Below are 17804 nucleotides of genomic sequence, written 5' to 3'. Positions count from 1 at the left end.
ACCGAGGCGAGCCGAGTCGAGCTTAAAATGAACCAAGCTTTTGAAATGAGTGTTCAAGCTTGACTTGATTTATTTTTTATGAACTTGAGCTTGTTTGAAGCTTGACTTGAGCTTGGTTCATTTAGATATTATCAAACTCTCAATTCAAGCTTGGTTTGAGCTTGGTTCAAGCTTGACTTGAGCTTGGTTTGAGCTTGGTTCGTTTAAATGTTATGAAATTCTCAATTCAAGCTTGTTTGATTATTTGAAACTTTTAATTATTTGATTGGTTATTAAGATTGATAATTTAAATTTATTTTATTTTATTTTATTATTTATTTAGCATATTGAAAAGTTTTATTAATAAATATGGTTCGTGGACATTGTTCACAAACATTGTTCATGAACATTATTCACGAACGTTGTTTACGAACATTGTTTACGAACGTTGTTCACGAACATTGTTCACGAACATTGTTTACGAAATTGTTCACGAACGTTAATAAACTGAACATATATGTATTCAAGCTTGTTTGTTTAGCTTAACGAGCTGTTCAAGATTGTTTGTTTAATTAATCTTATGTATATTGAACGAACATAAATAAACTCTTACCAAGCTGAACATCAAATTTATTCACGAACACTTGGTTCATTAACAATCCTAGCCACGGAGAAATATGTACTCTTCAAAAATATCACTATTATATATATAGTTGCACTTTGCCGTGGGCAATGAACGCTACACTCCTATAAAATCATTATTGTATGAGAATAGAAGATAAATGAGTTATATCACCATGAATATATATATATATATATTTCATGTTTTTTAATGTTTTTTTTACAATAATGATCCATTTTTTTAAAAAAAATTATATTAATCTTTCTTCCATCCTCACAAGGACCATCCGTTTGACAAGGAAAGCACAGGACAAAAAGCCAGAAAGAATATTGTACAAATTCCTTAAATGCATAGTCAATTAAGGAGTAATTTACATTTTTACACTTGTAATTTTTAACATCCTCTCATTTTCACCTATAGTTTCCATTATGTCGAAGGATATTCTGTTTTTTTTTTTCATTTATTTACAGAAACACACCCCTACTTTCATTTTTTATTGAGAGGTACTCCATATATTCTTGGGCTGTTTTGCATTGTACATTTCTATTTTTAATGTTTTATTAATTAATCTTGTAATGAGTGGTGACTTATATAGTAAAAGATGATTCATTTATATCGATTTATTTTCAGATCAATAAAAAAGATAAAATATGAATAATTACTAGTTATTAATATAGATGATTAAGACATAACAAGAGATATACTTAAATACATCCAGTCTAATCAAAAATTTAGCTTGATGATTTATGACTGATCAAGTGAACAATCACATATAAAAAGTATTAAAATTGCCATAGACTAAAACATCGAGAGTTATATTGAAATGGTAAAAAACACATTAACAGTGTTTTGAAATATTTTCACGATTTTAAATACGACCCAATATAATGGATCAAATTAAATAATTCTCGCACCAAGGGCTAAACAGAGATAAACCTAAATTTCAGGCCCTAAACAAGAAAATTCACAGACACACGCATTAGCTCTGTTCATCTCTTTTTGGCGCATGTAAAATTGCGCGTTTACACACTGTAGTTTTTTGACTTCGCAGTGTGCAGATTGCTTCACTCCATTTATTCCAATCTTCAATTCCATGCGTAATTTCTGCCAACTTTGGCGTCCCGATCCCGCAGCCTTTCCTTATCTGCCATTTTCTCTTCCCAAAAATGTTCCTTGGCAAGGCTCTTGCCGTCTGTAGTCCCTCGCCTGGAGCATTCGAAGGAGAGGCGAAGGGGTAGCAATCGGGATGAGAGTTGGTGGCGGAGCAGCTGGGATTTTTGGCTTCTGGTTGATTAAGAAATCATTCCTTACTAAAAAGTGTGTTTTTGTTTTTCCTCGCTGCTTTTGCTGCTGATCGAATCATGGCCGGGTGAGCAAAACGCGATCTTGCGGGTTGTTTTTGGCGAAAAGTTCGTGTTTTTAGGGTTCATGATTTTTTGCTTGCGTGGGTTTTTTCTCCGATCGCCCTGAGCTTTTAGATCTCCGCTTCTGCTCCAGTTCATTGTGCAATTGAATGGAAATATCCAGGGGTTTCGTTTACCTTTCGGTTTCCCTATTTTTCTTTGCTTCTTGTCGCATCATGGTGTTCATGGTTTAAGTAGTGGATCTTAAAACTTGCCTTTGTTAAATCTGTAACACTACCATCATTTCTTTTTTGTTTCAGAACTCGGGGCTTCACTTATCTTCGAAGTTTGATTGCCACAACCTCCGAACATTAGGGTTGATCTCTGCCCATGCTCTCTTTGGGCATATGTAGCAAAACTAGTTCCTGATTGATCATTGATTGAAGAGGTATTTATAGTCATTCCTTACAAGTTTCTTATTCTCGGTTTTAACTTCACCACCTTTCCCTTTTACTCAGATGGTTCTCCATGAGTGTTTGTAACACAATTATAATAGCAATCTGTGGGAATTATTTGGTTCTTCAGTCATTTATATTAATACAAGCAGAGCAGAGCCATTTGTTATAGAGGTTCCTTTGGATACACTATATTCATGGCGACATTGTCATGTGCTGAATCCCGGCGCTTGTATTCATGGTGGTGGGATAGTCATATCAGTCCCAAGCTCTCTAAATGGCTTCGGGATAACCTTACCGGTATGCACGTTGCTCTCATCTTTGTCCCTTTGCAGAGAGATCAATTGATTCACTTTATACTCTAAGTATTGGTTCCATTATAGCATTCAAATTTAGCCTGCTATGTGTTCTCATGGTAAATAAACAATCGATTCCTGACTAAAAAAAGTAGATAGACCATTTATTTAAAGGTCAGATTATCTATTTGCCATAGGGTTTTAGAGCAGATGTATATGCTAAGTACAAACATGTTGGTTATATCTTGCAATATGAAGTCTCTTGTATGTGCTCTTGCTATAGCTTAGTAATGCAAACTATCGGTTAGAGGAATGCCTTTTGTGTTATTCGATATCGCAAGCATGGTTAGAGTTTTTAATCTTTAATCGATGTTGATGCATGTAAAGCTGATATAGGCTTTGGAGTCTCTAATACCCCCAACCCTCTGCGTTCCTTACACTTCTTTGGTAGTTTGATTATTGGGCTATAATCAAAAGGGCACCTTTTTACTGGAATCATCAAAGGGGTGTTCCTTTTTGATTTTTTATCAAAAGGGCACCCCACCCCACCAACACCAACCCTCCCTATAAAATGACACAGCTGTCCTCAAGTATGCTAGTTGATGAGTTTTGACTTTTTAGCAGTCCAGTTTCGATTTTTTGGTAGCCAGTTCAAAAACATTCACATTATAGCAGCTACAGTTTCATAGTTGCTAAAATGCGGATTTGATATGTTCACCTAATATTCATGTAGTAGCAGCTACGAACTTGTCCTGTTCAACAATATTCACGTTGTAGCTACTACAAACCGTAGCTATTACAACTTGAACTTATCATGTTCAAGTGTTCAACAACATTCATGTTGTAAAAACTATGAAATTGAAGCTTTTATAACTATGGTAGCAGTTACGAAATCATAGCTGATACAACGTAGACTTGTCTTGTTCATACAACTAGGATTTAATGTGTGCGGCAAGAGATGTTGTGTCATTTTATGGAGGGGGCTGGTGGGGTGGGACGTTCTTTTGATAAAAAAAAATGAAAGAGGAGCACTCATATGATGATTTTGTCCTTGATTATTTGGTGTCTCAGTGAATTGATGGTGAACTTATGATGTTAGACAATCCTTTTGATTGGTTAACATACTGAACTATAGCTTGTTTTAGTTGTCTCCAGAGAAATTGTTTAATGTAGTACCCTTATACCGAAAGGAACTACAATGATTAAATGAAAAAAAAAAACTACAATGTTGCTTGTCAATAAATCTTCCTTTGAAGGTAATTGAAAAATAAAAAAGTGCCTTCTTTATGTCAGGGAGCATTCATGTTCGATACACAGAAAACACTATTAAAAAGGGAGACACTTCCTTTTGCTGGTCATGGAAGTATCGAAGACAATCCTGGCTGTTTTGTTACTTGTTCTCATTTTGTTTAATAGTTTACATGTTTTATTCCCATTTGTCTTGTCTATACAATCCAATGGACGACAATGATTTTGTTTTGGAATAATATCCCTCTTAGCTTTATTTGAATCATACGTTTTCTCTCCAAATGGTGGAATTTATTGATTCACACACAGATATGGATAACAAGATTGAATCAATGATCGGGCTTATAGAGGAAGATGCTGATTCCTTCGCCCAAAGAGCTGAAATGTACTATAAGAAACGTCCCGAGCTTATAAATCTAGTGGAGGAATTTTATCGAGCATACCGTGCTCTAGCAGAAAGATATGATCATGCGACTGGGGCACTGCGTCGGGCTCATCAAACTATAGTAAAAGCATTTCCCAACCAGATCCCGGATGAAATTTCTGTTGAGTCTCTACATGAATCTCCTGCTCCTGGTTCGAGAATGAATAACCATCAATTGCCTATGGGAATCTCTGACCCTGACGATGATGTTTTACTCCGTGATCTTTTAGGATTGTCATTGTGCGGTGAAACAGTGACATTGGACGAGGCATATTCTGACGAAAGTAAGGTGGAGTCATTTGGAAACATTTTGAAGCAAATAAATGAAATGTTTCCAAGCAAAGAGGATAAAGCTGGTGCTGCATTTGGCAATGAGACCGAAGATAATTTTTTAGATTATAAATTACTTTGGAAAGAAAATTCCAGGTTGTTGAAGGAAAACCAGGAACTGAAGCAACAAATCGCTTCAGAGTCAGCATGTGCTGATAAAAGTGAAAATGACATTCAGTGCCTTAAGGAGGTCTGCTTTAATGAAAAATCTGAAAAACAAGATGTTTTGGTTCAGTATGAAGTATCGATCGCAAGATTATCTTACCTGGAGCATGAAATCTCCCACATCAAAGCAGAACTTAAGCAGCTCAATGATGAGATGACGATAGAGGCTTCAAGTTTAAACAGTGCCGAAGAGCAAAGTCTTGTTTCGGAGACAAACCACTCTTTGCAGTTGGAATTTGACATTCTAAAGCAGAAAATACGAAAGCAAAAAGAAAATCTTGATAGGAAGGCGCAGGAGCTGGAGATTCTCAACATGTCCTTACAAAATGAACAACAAAGAAATTTGACGGCTGAAATGACTTGCCAATCGATAAAGCAGCAGCACACTAAGGAGATAAAGCACCTGGAATTGGAGATTAAAAGTGGAGTTGAAAAGTTGAAGGATGCAGAAGAAAAACTTGAGAATCTGAGGGAGGAAAATGGCAGGTTGAGGCAGCACAAGCTATCATCTGCTTTAAAAATAGCGACTCTTCAGGATGAGATAATTTCACTAATGGATTTAAGAAGGAAATTTGAAGATGAAATTGATCATATTGAGCAAAATGAAGATCTTCAGCTGGAGTTACATTGTCTAACAAACAACAAATATGATTCGGAAGGGAAGTATCATATGCTACTCGAGGAAATACAAGCAGTCAATTTAAAGGTACAATCCCTTCAGGTATCGATAAAAGATTCAAGACTTAATAATGTTGAGTTGGCAGATACACTCAAGATGAATCGAACTGCACATCATAATCTAGAAAACTTAAACCATATGCAGTGGCAGTCAGAAAAAAATGCAGCACTTGAAGCTTCACATTCAAATGCCAACGATGAACTACATAGTCTAAGAATGAAAATAGAAGAATTAGAGGAATCTCAGGTATGCGTTGGGTGCTTATCAGTCTCTCATTTGTCTTTGCAGTTGATATATGTGTTTAAGTATACCTTTTCCATTCTACCTAACTAATCAGCAACCACAAAGATTTATCATTATGTTGTTATAGATATTCCTGTTCTGAGTGATTCTTGTTTTACATCAGGTAGTGGGAATCGAGAAGAGTCTGGAGAGTTTGGAGGGCAGATGTCATGAGGGAGAAGACAAAAATTTGACTCTGGAGAAGGGTAGAGACTTGATGCTTCATTGTGTCGCTAAGCTGCAAGAATTGTTACAGCTCGAGAAGGAAAAACAAAATACCCTTAGTCAGTCCAGAAAGAGTCAGCTGAAGGCACTCACTGATCAGATACATCTGCTCGAGGAAGAATGTTGCAAAAGGGAAGACGTTTTTGATATGGAGCAGCTAAAGATAATGAATGCTGAGATAGAGTTATTCGTTTTGCAGAGATGTTTATGCGAGATGAAAGATGAGAACTTGTTTCTTTCAGTTAAGTCTCACAAAGATGAAGAGGCATTGAGACACACAGAGGGACGTATTCTGGAGCTTGAGAGGGAATGCCTGAACCAAGAACAAAAGATGCAATATTTAGTTGAGAATAACGAGAAACTCAGGGAGTGGGTTCGACTATTAATGCAATCGCTTAAGATTGATCTGCAATACGTCCCTATAGAAGATATAAAAAATGGCATTATTTTACAGGTTGCTTTACGTGAAATTCAACAGATGCTAAATGCTATTTCAGATGCCAAGGATGAAAAGCAGCGTCTACTTCTTGAGAATTCAGTAGTTCTTGCCCTTTTAGAACACTTTCAGAAGTATGCCGCTGAGCTGAGAGCTGAAAAGGCTGTGCTTGTCGAAGAATCTGGAGTCAGATTACTTGAGTATACGATGCTGAGAAGCAAGAAGGATGAGTTACATGTGACGAATGAAGAACTGAAGAAGGAGATCCAGGTTAGCAACCAAAGGGTGGTTACACTGAAGGCTGAAGTAGATTTGCTGTTTAGACAGTTAATGTATTCACAAGAAGTTCATCGGGCATTACAAATTGAAGTATCCAAATTGGTCGAGGAAAGTAAATCGATCTCAAAGAAACTTTTGGATCTGAGTCAAGCAAAGGTCAAACTCGAAGAGGAGGATAATGTAATGCTAGCAGAAGTTTTGGCCACGGATTACCTTTCTACGATCTTTAAGAGCCTCAATTCAGATAGAGAATATGAAATAACCCTATTAAGCAATGAAAGAGCACTTCTTTACGAGTTGGCCATCAAGCTTGAACAGAAGATCATTCTACTAGAAGAGGAAAACACAAATCTCAAGGTGCCGTTAAGCAACATGAACTGTTGTCGAAGTTCACAAACTTTGGTTGTGAGTAGTCGCCTACCGCAGGTCAACCATAGACATCTTGAGTTGGATGATTGTGGCTTCTTGCTGCAGGAGAATTTGTTTGAGATGATCAATGCAACAGTATGTAAAGCAAAAGTTCTTGAACTGATCGAAACCTACGAGAACCTTCAGAGTAATGCCATTCTGCAAAGGGAAGTTGTGCAAGAGGAGATCACACTAAGTCAACCAGTTGATGAGTTGGAGAAAAAGATCGGAGAGCTTGAAGAGGAAAACAATGAACTGAGGGCTGACTTGAGTGCGCACGAACTTTTCTTGGGCTTGTTGTGGGATGACATTGTCGTTTTGGAAGAACTTACTCTTTCCCTCACGAAACGACATTCAACATCAACCAGTCAAATAGAAGAGGTATTGTTTCCCCTTTTATCAGTTGCTATTAAACAAAGTTGAAAAAAACAGGATCTTATTTAACTTATACTATGGTCAGGTTAATCAGCTCGAGTTTTATCCTTCTACTGCAAGCAATCAAGATGCTAGTTCAGACTGCAATGCCTCAACACCTATGCGACTGTATGAATTGCAGGAGAAAGTCAAAGTTCTTCAGGAGGTGCTGATAAACACCGGAAGTATGATCGAACTGGAACGGTTTGATTCACATGCCAGTTTGGAGGCTGCATGGAAAGAAATCGAATGGTTACAATCAAAGGGGAAGCGGAATTCTGATAAAAGTGCAAGTAAATCGCGGCGCAAAAGAAACACCAACAAAGATGTACAACTTGATATTGTTTTCAATCCTCCACGACGTGGGAATAAAATTCTTTCTCACGGACGAAAGGATAGAGAAAACAGTGAAACCGACCAGAAGTTCGAGGTCTGGGGGACAGGATATAGCAGCAAGAACGATACCGGTGGATCATTGCTAACAGAGAACAATAGAGCATATTATCAGAGTGACGAAGAGGAAGAGAATTACACATCGAGCAGACTAGTTGCTGAGAAACAAGATATGCCATGTGAGGTTGCACCACTCCAGGAGTGGAACAAGAGAGTCATAAAGTGGCTTTATTCTGATGCCCAACGGTTATCGGTCCTACAAGCAAGTTTGCAAGAACTACACAAGAGTGCTGAAAAATCTATAAAGATTAGACATTTGGCTCGGCCGGAAATCAACTCCATCAAGGATCAACTGAAAGTAACTGATGAATCCTTATCACAGCTTATTGATGTCAACAATGAGCTGAAAAGCAATGTGGAAAACCTTTCTCCTTCCTCATCCTACCAGATTTATGAATCTGATATCGAGAGCAAAAGGAGGAAGCAAATTTTTGACTGGGCTAGAAAGGCGTCTGAGAAAATTGGAAGGCTGGAATTCGAGATACCAAAAATCAAATATAGTTTGCTGAAATTTGACGAAGAACATATGAACAAGAGAGCCAGAATTAAGAGAAGACCCGGGATTCAACTCAGAGAATTCATCTATGGAAGAAGAAACACCAGAAGGCACAAAGAAGCTTCTTCCTGAGATTGTATCAAGGCAACATCAACTAATGACTACCTTGCTCTCTTATTAGCAATTGTATCACTCCTCACGGATAGATAGTTTGTAGTAGTATCCAACTCGCAAATGAGAAAGGTATTTTCTGATTAAGAGACTGAGTGGTACCTGAAGATGTTGATCTAGTTACTTCAATGCAAGGACATTCTCTTGTATTTGTTGTATATTTATGTCATCTTAATCTATCTTCCAAAAACTTTTAGACAATGTTTGCATTTAGAAATATAGTCTAAAACTAAAAGAGGGATGTTGTCTTCAGGACGAATCTAGGATTTTAAATTCTGATAGACCGAATTGATCCATCTTTCAGCTGCGCAGTGACTTTCTCCATGAAGATGTTGTAGTAGGGCAGCATGATCAGCAATCGACAATTAGGGGTGTGCAAAAGTTCGGTTAAACCAATTAAACCGATCGAATTTAAAAATTTGGTTCGGTTTATTCGGAAATTCGGCTTTTTATTTCTAAAAAATCAGTTAATTCGGTTCGGGTTCGGTTTTGAATTTTTTATTCAGTTAAACCGAATATTTCGAATTTTTGAACCAAATCGATTTTTTAGACTATAAATTTTAGATCGAACCAAAATTTTTTTTAAGCCAAATCAAATTTTTAGAAAAAATCGATTTGTTCGGTTCGGTTTGTTCGGTTTTATTGAAAATTCAGTTCGATTTTTATTGAAAATCAGTTCGATTCAGTTTATTCGAAAAAAAGTCAATTCGATTCGATTAATTCAATTCGATTCGATTCAATTTTAACCGAATATTTACCTCCATCAATTCTCATCCTTTGTCATTTATATAATTTAGGATGTCTTTTAATTTTCACACAATATTTTTTCATTCATATCATATAGTTTAGTTTAATATTGTCGTTTTTAATTTAAAAATTAAAAAAAATAATATTGAAAGGAAACCCATCCCCACACACCGACGTGTACTTTTATATTAAAATTATGTTAATTTTGTTTTTATCTTTAATGAGAATTTTTATATGGGAAACATCACCTACTCCCCCCAGAACACAACAGCTGCTAGATCTCCGATCCTTCAATACTTCATGTACCCTTGACCTGCACCCCATTTATTACTTCATCTTTCATACGCTTCACCAACGGCTTTAGAGAGGGACCCATTAGGTTGAGGACTTGGGTGCGAGAGTGAAAAAAAAGTCTTCCTCATCCGGCTCCAGGCGAACTCCACGACAGGCACGTAATATTATAACCAACCAAAAGGGGCCACGTCTCGATACGAATTGCCCCTGGCGTCGACGCGATTCGTGGCGGCGGCATAGGACGTTACTTTCCGTGTCTCGTGTTCTCTCCGTCCGCATGCGAGATGGCGATTTCTGTAACTCGAATTGACCGCGAAACAAGAGACAGCGTCTACAGAAGTGGGGCCCAACAAATTTCGTGTGTTATTGGATGGAGTGAGGAGAGTGTGTCTCGGACTTACAACGCGATCCTGAACGATCGTCTTCTTTCCCACTACTACTGTTCCACTCTTCTTTCTTGCGTTGCGTTGCTTTGCGTTGCGTTGCAAAAGGTGAAGAGGCATCAGAGGAGAGAGAGAGAGGCTTTGAAATCCGCAATCATCGCCTGCTTTGCCGCTCTCTCATCAGTCCTCATCATTGCTGCTGCTGCTGCGGCCTCGAATCTACAGCAATGAAACTCGAGCCTCAAATGGGAAGGGGAAGGAGGAAGTGTGCGGCGATGGAGGAGAGCAGCGTTCACTTTGCCGGTGACTTTCAATGCGACTTTTTGGGCTGAGATCTAGCTCGATCCGTGCACCGACGACTAAGTTCTACCGTTTCGAGGCTTGTTCTAGGTCGCTGTGGAGCGAGATCTCCACGCTTGGTTTTGGTGTGGCCATTTTCTAATTATTGGTAAAACCCCTTTGCTAAAGTCACGTTCTTTCTGCTCCTTTTTGCTGCGCATTTGGGTCGCTGGGTACTCTGGTTGTTGGGAGGGAAAAGAGTGAAGAAATAGGATATGCATTTGTTGATTTTTGCTTATTGTTAAAAAAAAAAAATCTTTTGGCTGTGTTAGCCTTCCTAATTTCGATTAAACTACCTTTTCTTCCTGGAATAGGGAAGTGGGTGTTGAATGGAAAAGCCTGGTTTTTGATGTGTTGTTGGTCGTGCAGAATCATATCTGGATTGGAGATAGCTTGGGCCAGTGAGGGAGAATTCCAGAATGGAGAATTATGAGGTTTTGGAACAGATAGGGAAAGGTGCATTTGGGTCTGCTTTGCTGGTGAGGCATAAGGTTGAGAACAAGCGGTGAGGAACACATCCTTTTCCCCCCCATTTTCTTGTGATGTATCCTGTCTTTTCTTCTTAGGTTCTCTTTTCTGCAGTCTTACTCTTAAAACGTTGATTTGTTGCAGGTATGTCCTGAAAAAGATCCGTTTAGCTCGACAGACCAACAGGACCCGACGGTCTGCCCACCTGGAGGTGAACCTCTTTATCAATCACTTATAGTATTTTCATAGTTGATATATTTGTTTTAACTTGGCTTTCTTTTCCTGGTCAGAAATCCGAGGAACTTTTTTTTCCCCACAATATGAATTCATTTCATTTGGTTACATTCAGCACATTCGGGCAAAATTACTTTCCTCCCTAAACTTGGCTTTGATTGGAATTTAACATTACTTTTGAAGTATTAACTGCCTTGATGCCACTGACGTGTCTTCCATGTACCTGACTAATTGGAATTTTTCTTTATAAATGACTTCTCTGAACATATTTTTAAGGACCATATCATTTTAGTGAGATGATCACAATGATTGAATTGTTAGTTATGCTTTGCAACATATGTTTCTTCTGCCAACTTAATGCTAAATCTTCTCTCTTTTTCTCCATCTCTGTTTTGTCCTTTTCTTTTGCAGATGGAACTTATTTCTAAAGTGAAGAATCCATTTATTGTAGAGTACAAAGATTCGTGGGTTGAAAAGGTTGGTGAATCCTCCAACTTCAGTTGAAAATCAATTAACAGTAGATTTGCTATTGTATTTTTTCTTTTTATTAGTTATAAACTATCGAATGGCATTATAAATGCTAAATCCACCCTTTAGTTGAATTTGATTTGTCAATCTCGGAAACTAAATGACATTTTCAGCTAACATAAGTGTCTTGACATTCTTTATATTCTTCTTGTCTCTTTTTGCTGGCTTATTATATTACACTAATTGCAGTAATATGCTGTCAATTATCTATTTAATGCCCAACACCCCAATTGTAAAATTAGGTTGGGTCATAGTGGACTCAGCATTTCTGACTGAACTGACCATTTTTTCTCTCATTGTCTGCCATTTTACAATATGTATAGCTGTCCAATTGAAATTTTGCAGTGGCTAGGAGGTTGTTGGAGACTCAGTAGTCAATAGATAGTCCTATACTTAGTATTTTCTCTTCTTTTTTTTTCCCTTTGATTGGTTGTTGTTGTTGTCGTTGTTGATATCGATCATTAGGACACTCTATTTATAGGTGATTATACATTAACATTTTGATGTTTGCATCGGATTTTTTCTGATTAGTGAATATTTTTTAGGCTTGTGAATGCCAACATATTTCTTTTACTGACTTTTCAACTTTCAGTATAGATGTGATCTATCATCGTGTTTGGTCATTGGTGGATCTTCATATTTTCCTTGATCCAGACATCATTTACTTGCTTTCATTGTTGTAATGGATCTTTATTTCCTTCCTAATTTCTTTCTTTCTTTGTTCAGGGATGCTATGTATGCATTGTGATAGGTTACTGCGAAGGAGGTGACATGTAAGTTCTGCATTGAAATTGTAGTAGTTATTCATTAATGGTTAAATGTAGGTAAACTCATCAATGTGCTTTTTTCCTGTGGTTTCACAGGGCTGAAGCCATAAAGAAGGCGAATGGACATCTTTTCTCTGAGGAGGTTGATTACTTGATATCATCGGAGATACTAGTTTTCCTGAATCAGTACTTTCTGCATTTTGCAATATATTAGCGGATCTTCAATCTTTTTCAATTTTTATAACCAGAAACTTTGCAAGTGGTTGGTGCAACTCCTTATGGCTCTTGAATACTTGCACAAGAATCATATTCTTCATCGTGATGTTAAGGTGCAAGAAATTGTTGTTGTATTAGGTTATTGATCCCTGTTTATATGGTGATATAGTAGGTGCAAACTTTTTATGTTAAATGATTTTCACATTTCTCTACTGGGCGATCAAGTTTTTATAATAGATCCAAAGTAAATATTTGCTAATTATGTTGCATTGTTTCTCTTCAGTGTTCAAATATATTTCTGACAAAAGATCAAAATATACGACTTGGTAAGTTCTTATTCTCAAGGTTGATTGCAGTTTTCACTAATCGGTTAGTTCAAGTTTAAGAGATTTAGTGGACATGAAACGCTGAAACTGAGTCATTCTGCAGGTGATTTTGGTCTTGCTAAAATTTTATCCTCAGATGATCTGGCATGTTCCGTGAGTATTAAATCTGATTAAAGAATATTTGTTAAAAGATCTATTTAGTTTCTCAACACCGAGATTAATAGATTTCTACTGCAGGTTGTTGGCACTCCTAGTTATATGTGCCCAGAACTTCTCGCTGATATACCATATGGTTCCAAGTCCGATATCTGGTCTCTAGGTAAATTCCTTTCACTTGTACTACAAATATTCCATTTTTTTTCCTGATCTAGCAACCTTTTACACAATTTTACTTCACCATTCAGGCTGCTGTATCTACGAGATGACTTCTCTCAAGCCTGCATTCAAAGCTTTTGTAAGTTTCAATGGATTCTACAGTCTATCTACACATATATTGCTCTAGTCTTTATTTTGGATGTAAGCTATTGCATTTTCAGTTACCCCAGGGAAACAAGTTTAACTTAATGTATCATTCACTGTTGTTTATGAGATGTGATTCTCTATTACTGAAATTACTGTCATCCTTTAACGCATTGCTAGAAACTCTTGGCTAAAGCTTTATTTTAGCTATATTATGATTAGATTTCTATGGTCAAATAAAATTAGTAGGTTTACATAACATTTAGAGAACTGAAAATTTTAACTGATAACTAGTTGATAGTATTTTCAAAACAAAAGTTGTAAATACATGTTTCTGTGAGCCTTTATACAATATTCACGATTATTGTTGACTTGTGTTCTTGAATGAGGTGCTGCATTGTGTAGTGCCTGCGTCTAGATTAAACTTTTCCTCGTATATAAATGACATTCATTGTTTGTCTACTTGTAAAAGTTGATTATAATCTCCGTTATTGTTTTCTTAGACTTTGCGGATTTTTATCATATACAGGATATGCAGGGTTTGATAAATAAAATCAACAAATCAATTGTGGCTCCTCTACCGAGTTCCTATACTGGTGCATTGTAAGCTTTCATTATTCTCCTCTTCTTTGAAACATTTTGCTTTATTGGTAGATCTAAAGGATTGCCATTTCACTATTTTTATCGTTCATGTGTGCAGTAGGGGACTAATTAGAAGCATGCTCAGAAAAAGCCCCGAACATCGACCAACTGTATGTATATATAGGGAATTTTACTTCATGTATCAAAACCTAGTTAATTTTACTTCATGTATCAATAGGCTGCAGAGCTGCTGAAGCATCCACATCTTCAACCGTACGTGCTTCAAGTCAATCTAAAGTGTAGCCCTTCACGGGCGTGCTTCAATTACAATCGCAAAATCAGATTTAAAGATGACAAAACTGATCCTATTTACAAAGATAGAAAAAGGATATCGCTAGGAGATGAAATGAACTACAAACTTGGTGACACTGTGGAGCAGAAATCCTTGAGTTCCACTCGAACTATTAGAGATTTTTCTGAGTATCAAAATCGAAGGATAAAGAATCTTTCTGTCGGCAGCAGTCAAATTGGTGAGATAGGCATTGAGAGAGCTATGAGTGGAAAACACACAAGAACGGTTAAAACCATAAAACACAGTCCTGTTAGAATTTCAAGAACTCCTAGGACACCAGTGGAGACCTCAAAGACATTTCGCACAAGACCAAAGCATGAACCGGTATGGCCATAAACATCGCTGATGCATACTAATTACTCTTTAGTATAATACTTCCCATATCATAAAATTTTAACTATGAACTTTTAAATAAACTTGTCCTACTGTTTGATGGAGTATTGAAGTACACATAAGATCAAAAGCCGTCCTTTGTCTGACTAAGCTGCCAGGTGACCTATATGTTTAGTTTGAAGGGTTGGTCGAAAAGTTGTTTGCAATTATAACTGCTGGCATAAATATTATTAATCTTTATCGATTTAGTGTCTTGGTAGTCATAATTGCAATTGTTCAGTTTTCTCGAAAAGTTACTTGCTACCGATCCTGTTTTGTATTTTATTTGCATGTTATACTCACAACTGGTAATTGTACTTCCAATACAGATAACATCGCGAACTCCACCTGATAGAAGTGTTCATCACATTGTTCGTAGAGCATCTCTTCCTTTAGCTACAGCTACATTCGAGAGCCATCACAAGTGCAATCTCGAGATTCTTCACCGACTGGAGTCCCCTGATGTCTCAGTCAACTCCCCGCGAATAGATAGAATTGCAGAATTTCCATTAGCCTCCTATGAAGATCCTTTGTTGCCTATTCGCAGACTCTCTTCAGCTCATGGCTCTTCTACGACCCCACACTACGGTGATCGATCAATCACAAAGGACAAATGCACAGTCCAAATCTTCCGAACCGAAGGCGACCATGGGAGCCACTCTTCAGACCGAAATCCGATCGCCACAGACATGTCCAGCCGGGGATCATCAGAATCAAGGCAGAGGAGGTTTGATACCTCATCGTACCAGCAGCGAGCCGAAGCCTTGGAGGGTTTGCTGGAATTCAGTGCTCAGCTGTTGCAACAGGAGAGGTTCAACGAGCTGGGGGTCTTGTTAAAGCCGTTTGGTCCTGGAAAAGTCTCCCCGCGAGAAACTGCAATATGGTTGACCAAAAGTTTCAAAGAAACTGTACAGTGATCTGTATGATCATTAGGTCCTAATCTATGCATAGAAAACCAGCAGAAGGGTGATCATAATACTCATTGACACCAGACCTCAAAAAGTTCTTGCTACAGTGTTGAATTTGCAGTTGCTGTTAGGGTTACAAGTGAAATCTAAGTTAGCTACTCGATCTACTTTGATGATATTTTTATCATCAAATTACAGGTACTGGAATTTAGAAAAGTACTGAAACTGCTGCAGTTAATTTCTGTCATATATAACTTTTAATCACATGTTAAATAAAAGAAAGCACTTGACAGAAAGTATGATGTATATATAATTACTCTGAAAGTAGTTTTGTTGCTAGGAGTTTGTTTTTTTGGTGGTGTTGTTATTTCTTATGATGTGTTTAGTGGGATAATGTTTGGGCAGAAATTAAATCCTATTTAATTTTTTTTTATAAAGGGAATTTCATTCCATTAGCCATTCATATATAATTATTTAACTGTCCTTCGATTAGTTGTCAGACGGGATAATCCTTAGCGGGTGGGATGACTTGTCAAAAACCTTTATATGGCGGGGTGGGGTGCGCTGGCGCGTTATTCTAGCTGGTTAGGAAATTTTTAATCCAATGCGGGTTGTGAGTTAGCTAGGTCCATCATTCATGAGTCTATTAAAATAATAAAAAAATATAGAGAAAATGTTGGAAAATTTTAAGTTTAGTTTATGGATTAGATGAATCAAGTCTAAGAGCTAATAGGTTTTTTTATTTTAAGTTTGTAGATTTTTTTTCAACCCAAACTCTCCATGGGCTGACTCGCTTGGGCTTGCAACTTGCATAGAGGTTTGCAACTTACATAGATTGATCCGCTTAGATTTGCTTTTAAATGGATTAATAATATTTTAATTTAATCTGTTTAAATTATTTGGCCAAGCAGGCCAACTTAACTGACACAACTTATATTGTTTTCATTATTATCTTATGTCATATTTTCCACTTAAATCTTAAATAGGCGTGCATAACGATAGCCGTTACATATTGTAACAGCTATGCTATCGTAGTTGTTATAAATGAAAGTTAGGTAATTAGGTCGAATCCGTATTATAATAACTACGAAATCATAACTGATTCAACGCATGTATAATTAGTGGCGGATTCAGGAATTTAAGCATCGAGAGGTAATTATGGCGAAGATGTCCCGCATCATCGGCTCCTGTAGCGCTGCCCTTCTTCCTTCCCGTGCATCTTCTCTCCGGCAGGTCTGTTTATCGGGTTACCTTACCTAGTTTCAGATTTGTACAACTGAGCTTTGACATTTCTATCTCGTAAGCCCCATTGCTGAGAAATTGTCTCTCGATAAGCGGAGATCCACTAGTATAGGCGCGAACAGTGGGGCACTTAGTGGTACAGTGTAGATCTGCACACTGGGCATCAAGGTGGTATACATCCATTGGAGGGGCAAAATGAATCTTGCACCATACAAAACCACTGATATAGATATTGCACCGACACTTAAGGACGCAAACAAGTGAATATGATGAATTAACTTTTTCTAAAGAAAGGTGAAAGAAAGGTGATGAACTTTAGCTAGGTCAGAGAGAGTTTAGCTGTCCATTATCAGCATAGAAGATCAGAGAAAATTCAAAAAACTATATTTAGAATTCTTGCAAAGGATAGATCATCCAATTCATGGTGTGAAAGCACTTGTAAATCAAAGTCAATAATTTCGGAAGGAAAATTAGCAAAATAATTTGACATGAAAATAATTGTCCTGGATTTAAAGACATCAAAATGGATGATAGCATGCACTCACTTTTGATGTAGACTCTTGTAATAGAAAAAAAATATTTTGCATGTTTCGAGAACTTCAATTTACAAGCTTGGTTGATAATTAAAGAACAATTCTCAAATAAAAACTATGACTTCTCCTCAGTTTAAAGTAATAATTATATGTTTGTTTATTCAACTCAGTCGAACAGTCTAAAACCTACCTGAACAAGTACAACAAATTCCATTAGAAAAAGAGGTAAGTATTGATATCAATGTTAAAGTTCTTCATTTTAACAAATCATGGCAATACAAACAAAGACATTCTCAACAGCTTTATGTGGGCAAAATTGAAGGAGCATACAATGTTTGTCATTCGTTCA

The 17804-nt window shown here is 37.1% G+C and overlaps 2 protein-coding genes across 4 annotated transcripts; both read left to right on the top strand.

The window, feature by feature from the left end:
- The first annotated feature begins 1651 nt into the window (after window positions 1–1651).
- Window positions 1652–8906, top strand: LOC121971334 (protein NETWORKED 1D-like). 3 transcript variants are annotated; one of them, XM_042522537.1, is made up of 7 exons: window positions 1652–1970; window positions 2265–2392; window positions 2463–2699; window positions 4253–5568; window positions 5686–5787; window positions 5948–7552; window positions 7632–8906. In XM_042522537.1, the coding sequence occupies exons 3-7, from the start codon at window positions 2597–2599 to the stop codon at window positions 8664–8666; spliced, it is 4161 nt and encodes a 1386-aa protein (XP_042378471.1). In that variant the 5' UTR covers window positions 1652–1970; window positions 2265–2392; window positions 2463–2596; the 3' UTR covers window positions 8667–8906. The 3 variants fall into 3 exon arrangements, with proteins under 3 accessions (XP_042378471.1, XP_042378470.1, XP_042378469.1); XM_042522536.1 differs by having other exon boundaries at window positions 1652–1888; window positions 4253–5787; XM_042522535.1 differs by having other exon boundaries at window positions 4253–5787.
- A 1278-nt stretch (window positions 8907–10184) lies between these two features.
- Window positions 10185–16019, top strand: LOC121971333 (serine/threonine-protein kinase Nek2-like). Its single transcript, XM_042522534.1, has 15 exons — window positions 10185–10577; window positions 10838–10973; window positions 11081–11147; window positions 11582–11647; window positions 12425–12471; window positions 12562–12607; window positions 12714–12794; window positions 12965–13007; window positions 13111–13160; window positions 13245–13326; window positions 13412–13461; window positions 13996–14069; window positions 14167–14218; window positions 14287–14724; window positions 15102–16019. The coding sequence occupies exons 2-15, from the start codon at window positions 10888–10890 to the stop codon at window positions 15687–15689; spliced, it is 1770 nt and encodes a 589-aa protein (XP_042378468.1). The 5' UTR covers window positions 10185–10577; window positions 10838–10887; the 3' UTR covers window positions 15690–16019.
- The last annotated feature ends 1785 nt before the right edge of the window (window positions 16020–17804 follow it).

The sequence above is a fragment of the Zingiber officinale genome, chromosome 4A, assembly GCF_018446385.1.
Source record: "Zingiber officinale cultivar Zhangliang chromosome 4A, Zo_v1.1, whole genome shotgun sequence".
In the NCBI taxonomy this organism is placed as follows: domain Eukaryota; kingdom Viridiplantae; phylum Streptophyta; class Magnoliopsida; order Zingiberales; family Zingiberaceae; genus Zingiber; species Zingiber officinale.
This window is presented reverse-complemented; position numbering and strand designations above follow the sequence as displayed.

What these genes read in the sequence shown, in the direction of transcription:
- LOC121971334 (XM_042522536.1), top strand. Translation starts at nt 2,597, where the DNA reads ATGGCGACATTGTCATGTGCTGAATCCCGGCGCTTGTATTCATGGTGG. An exon ending in AAGAATTAGAGGAATCTCAG is followed by an intron (nt 5,788 to 5,947) that starts GTATGCGTTGGG and finishes GTTTTACATCAG; the next exon opens with GTAGTGGGAATCGAGAAGAG. An exon ending in CAACCAGTCAAATAGAAGAG is followed by an intron (nt 7,553 to 7,631) that starts GTATTGTTTCCC and finishes TACTATGGTCAG; the next exon opens with GTTAATCAGCTCGAGTTTTA.
- LOC121971333 (XM_042522534.1), top strand. Translation starts at nt 10,888, where the DNA reads ATGGAGAATTATGAGGTTTTGGAACAGATAGGGAAAGGTGCATTTGGG. An exon ending in GTCCGATATCTGGTCTCTAG is followed by an intron (nt 13,327 to 13,411) that starts GTAAATTCCTTT and finishes TTCACCATTCAG; the next exon opens with GCTGCTGTATCTACGAGATG. An exon ending in AGCCTGCATTCAAAGCTTTT is followed by an intron (nt 13,462 to 13,995) that starts GTAAGTTTCAAT and finishes TATCATATACAG; the next exon opens with GATATGCAGGGTTTGATAAA.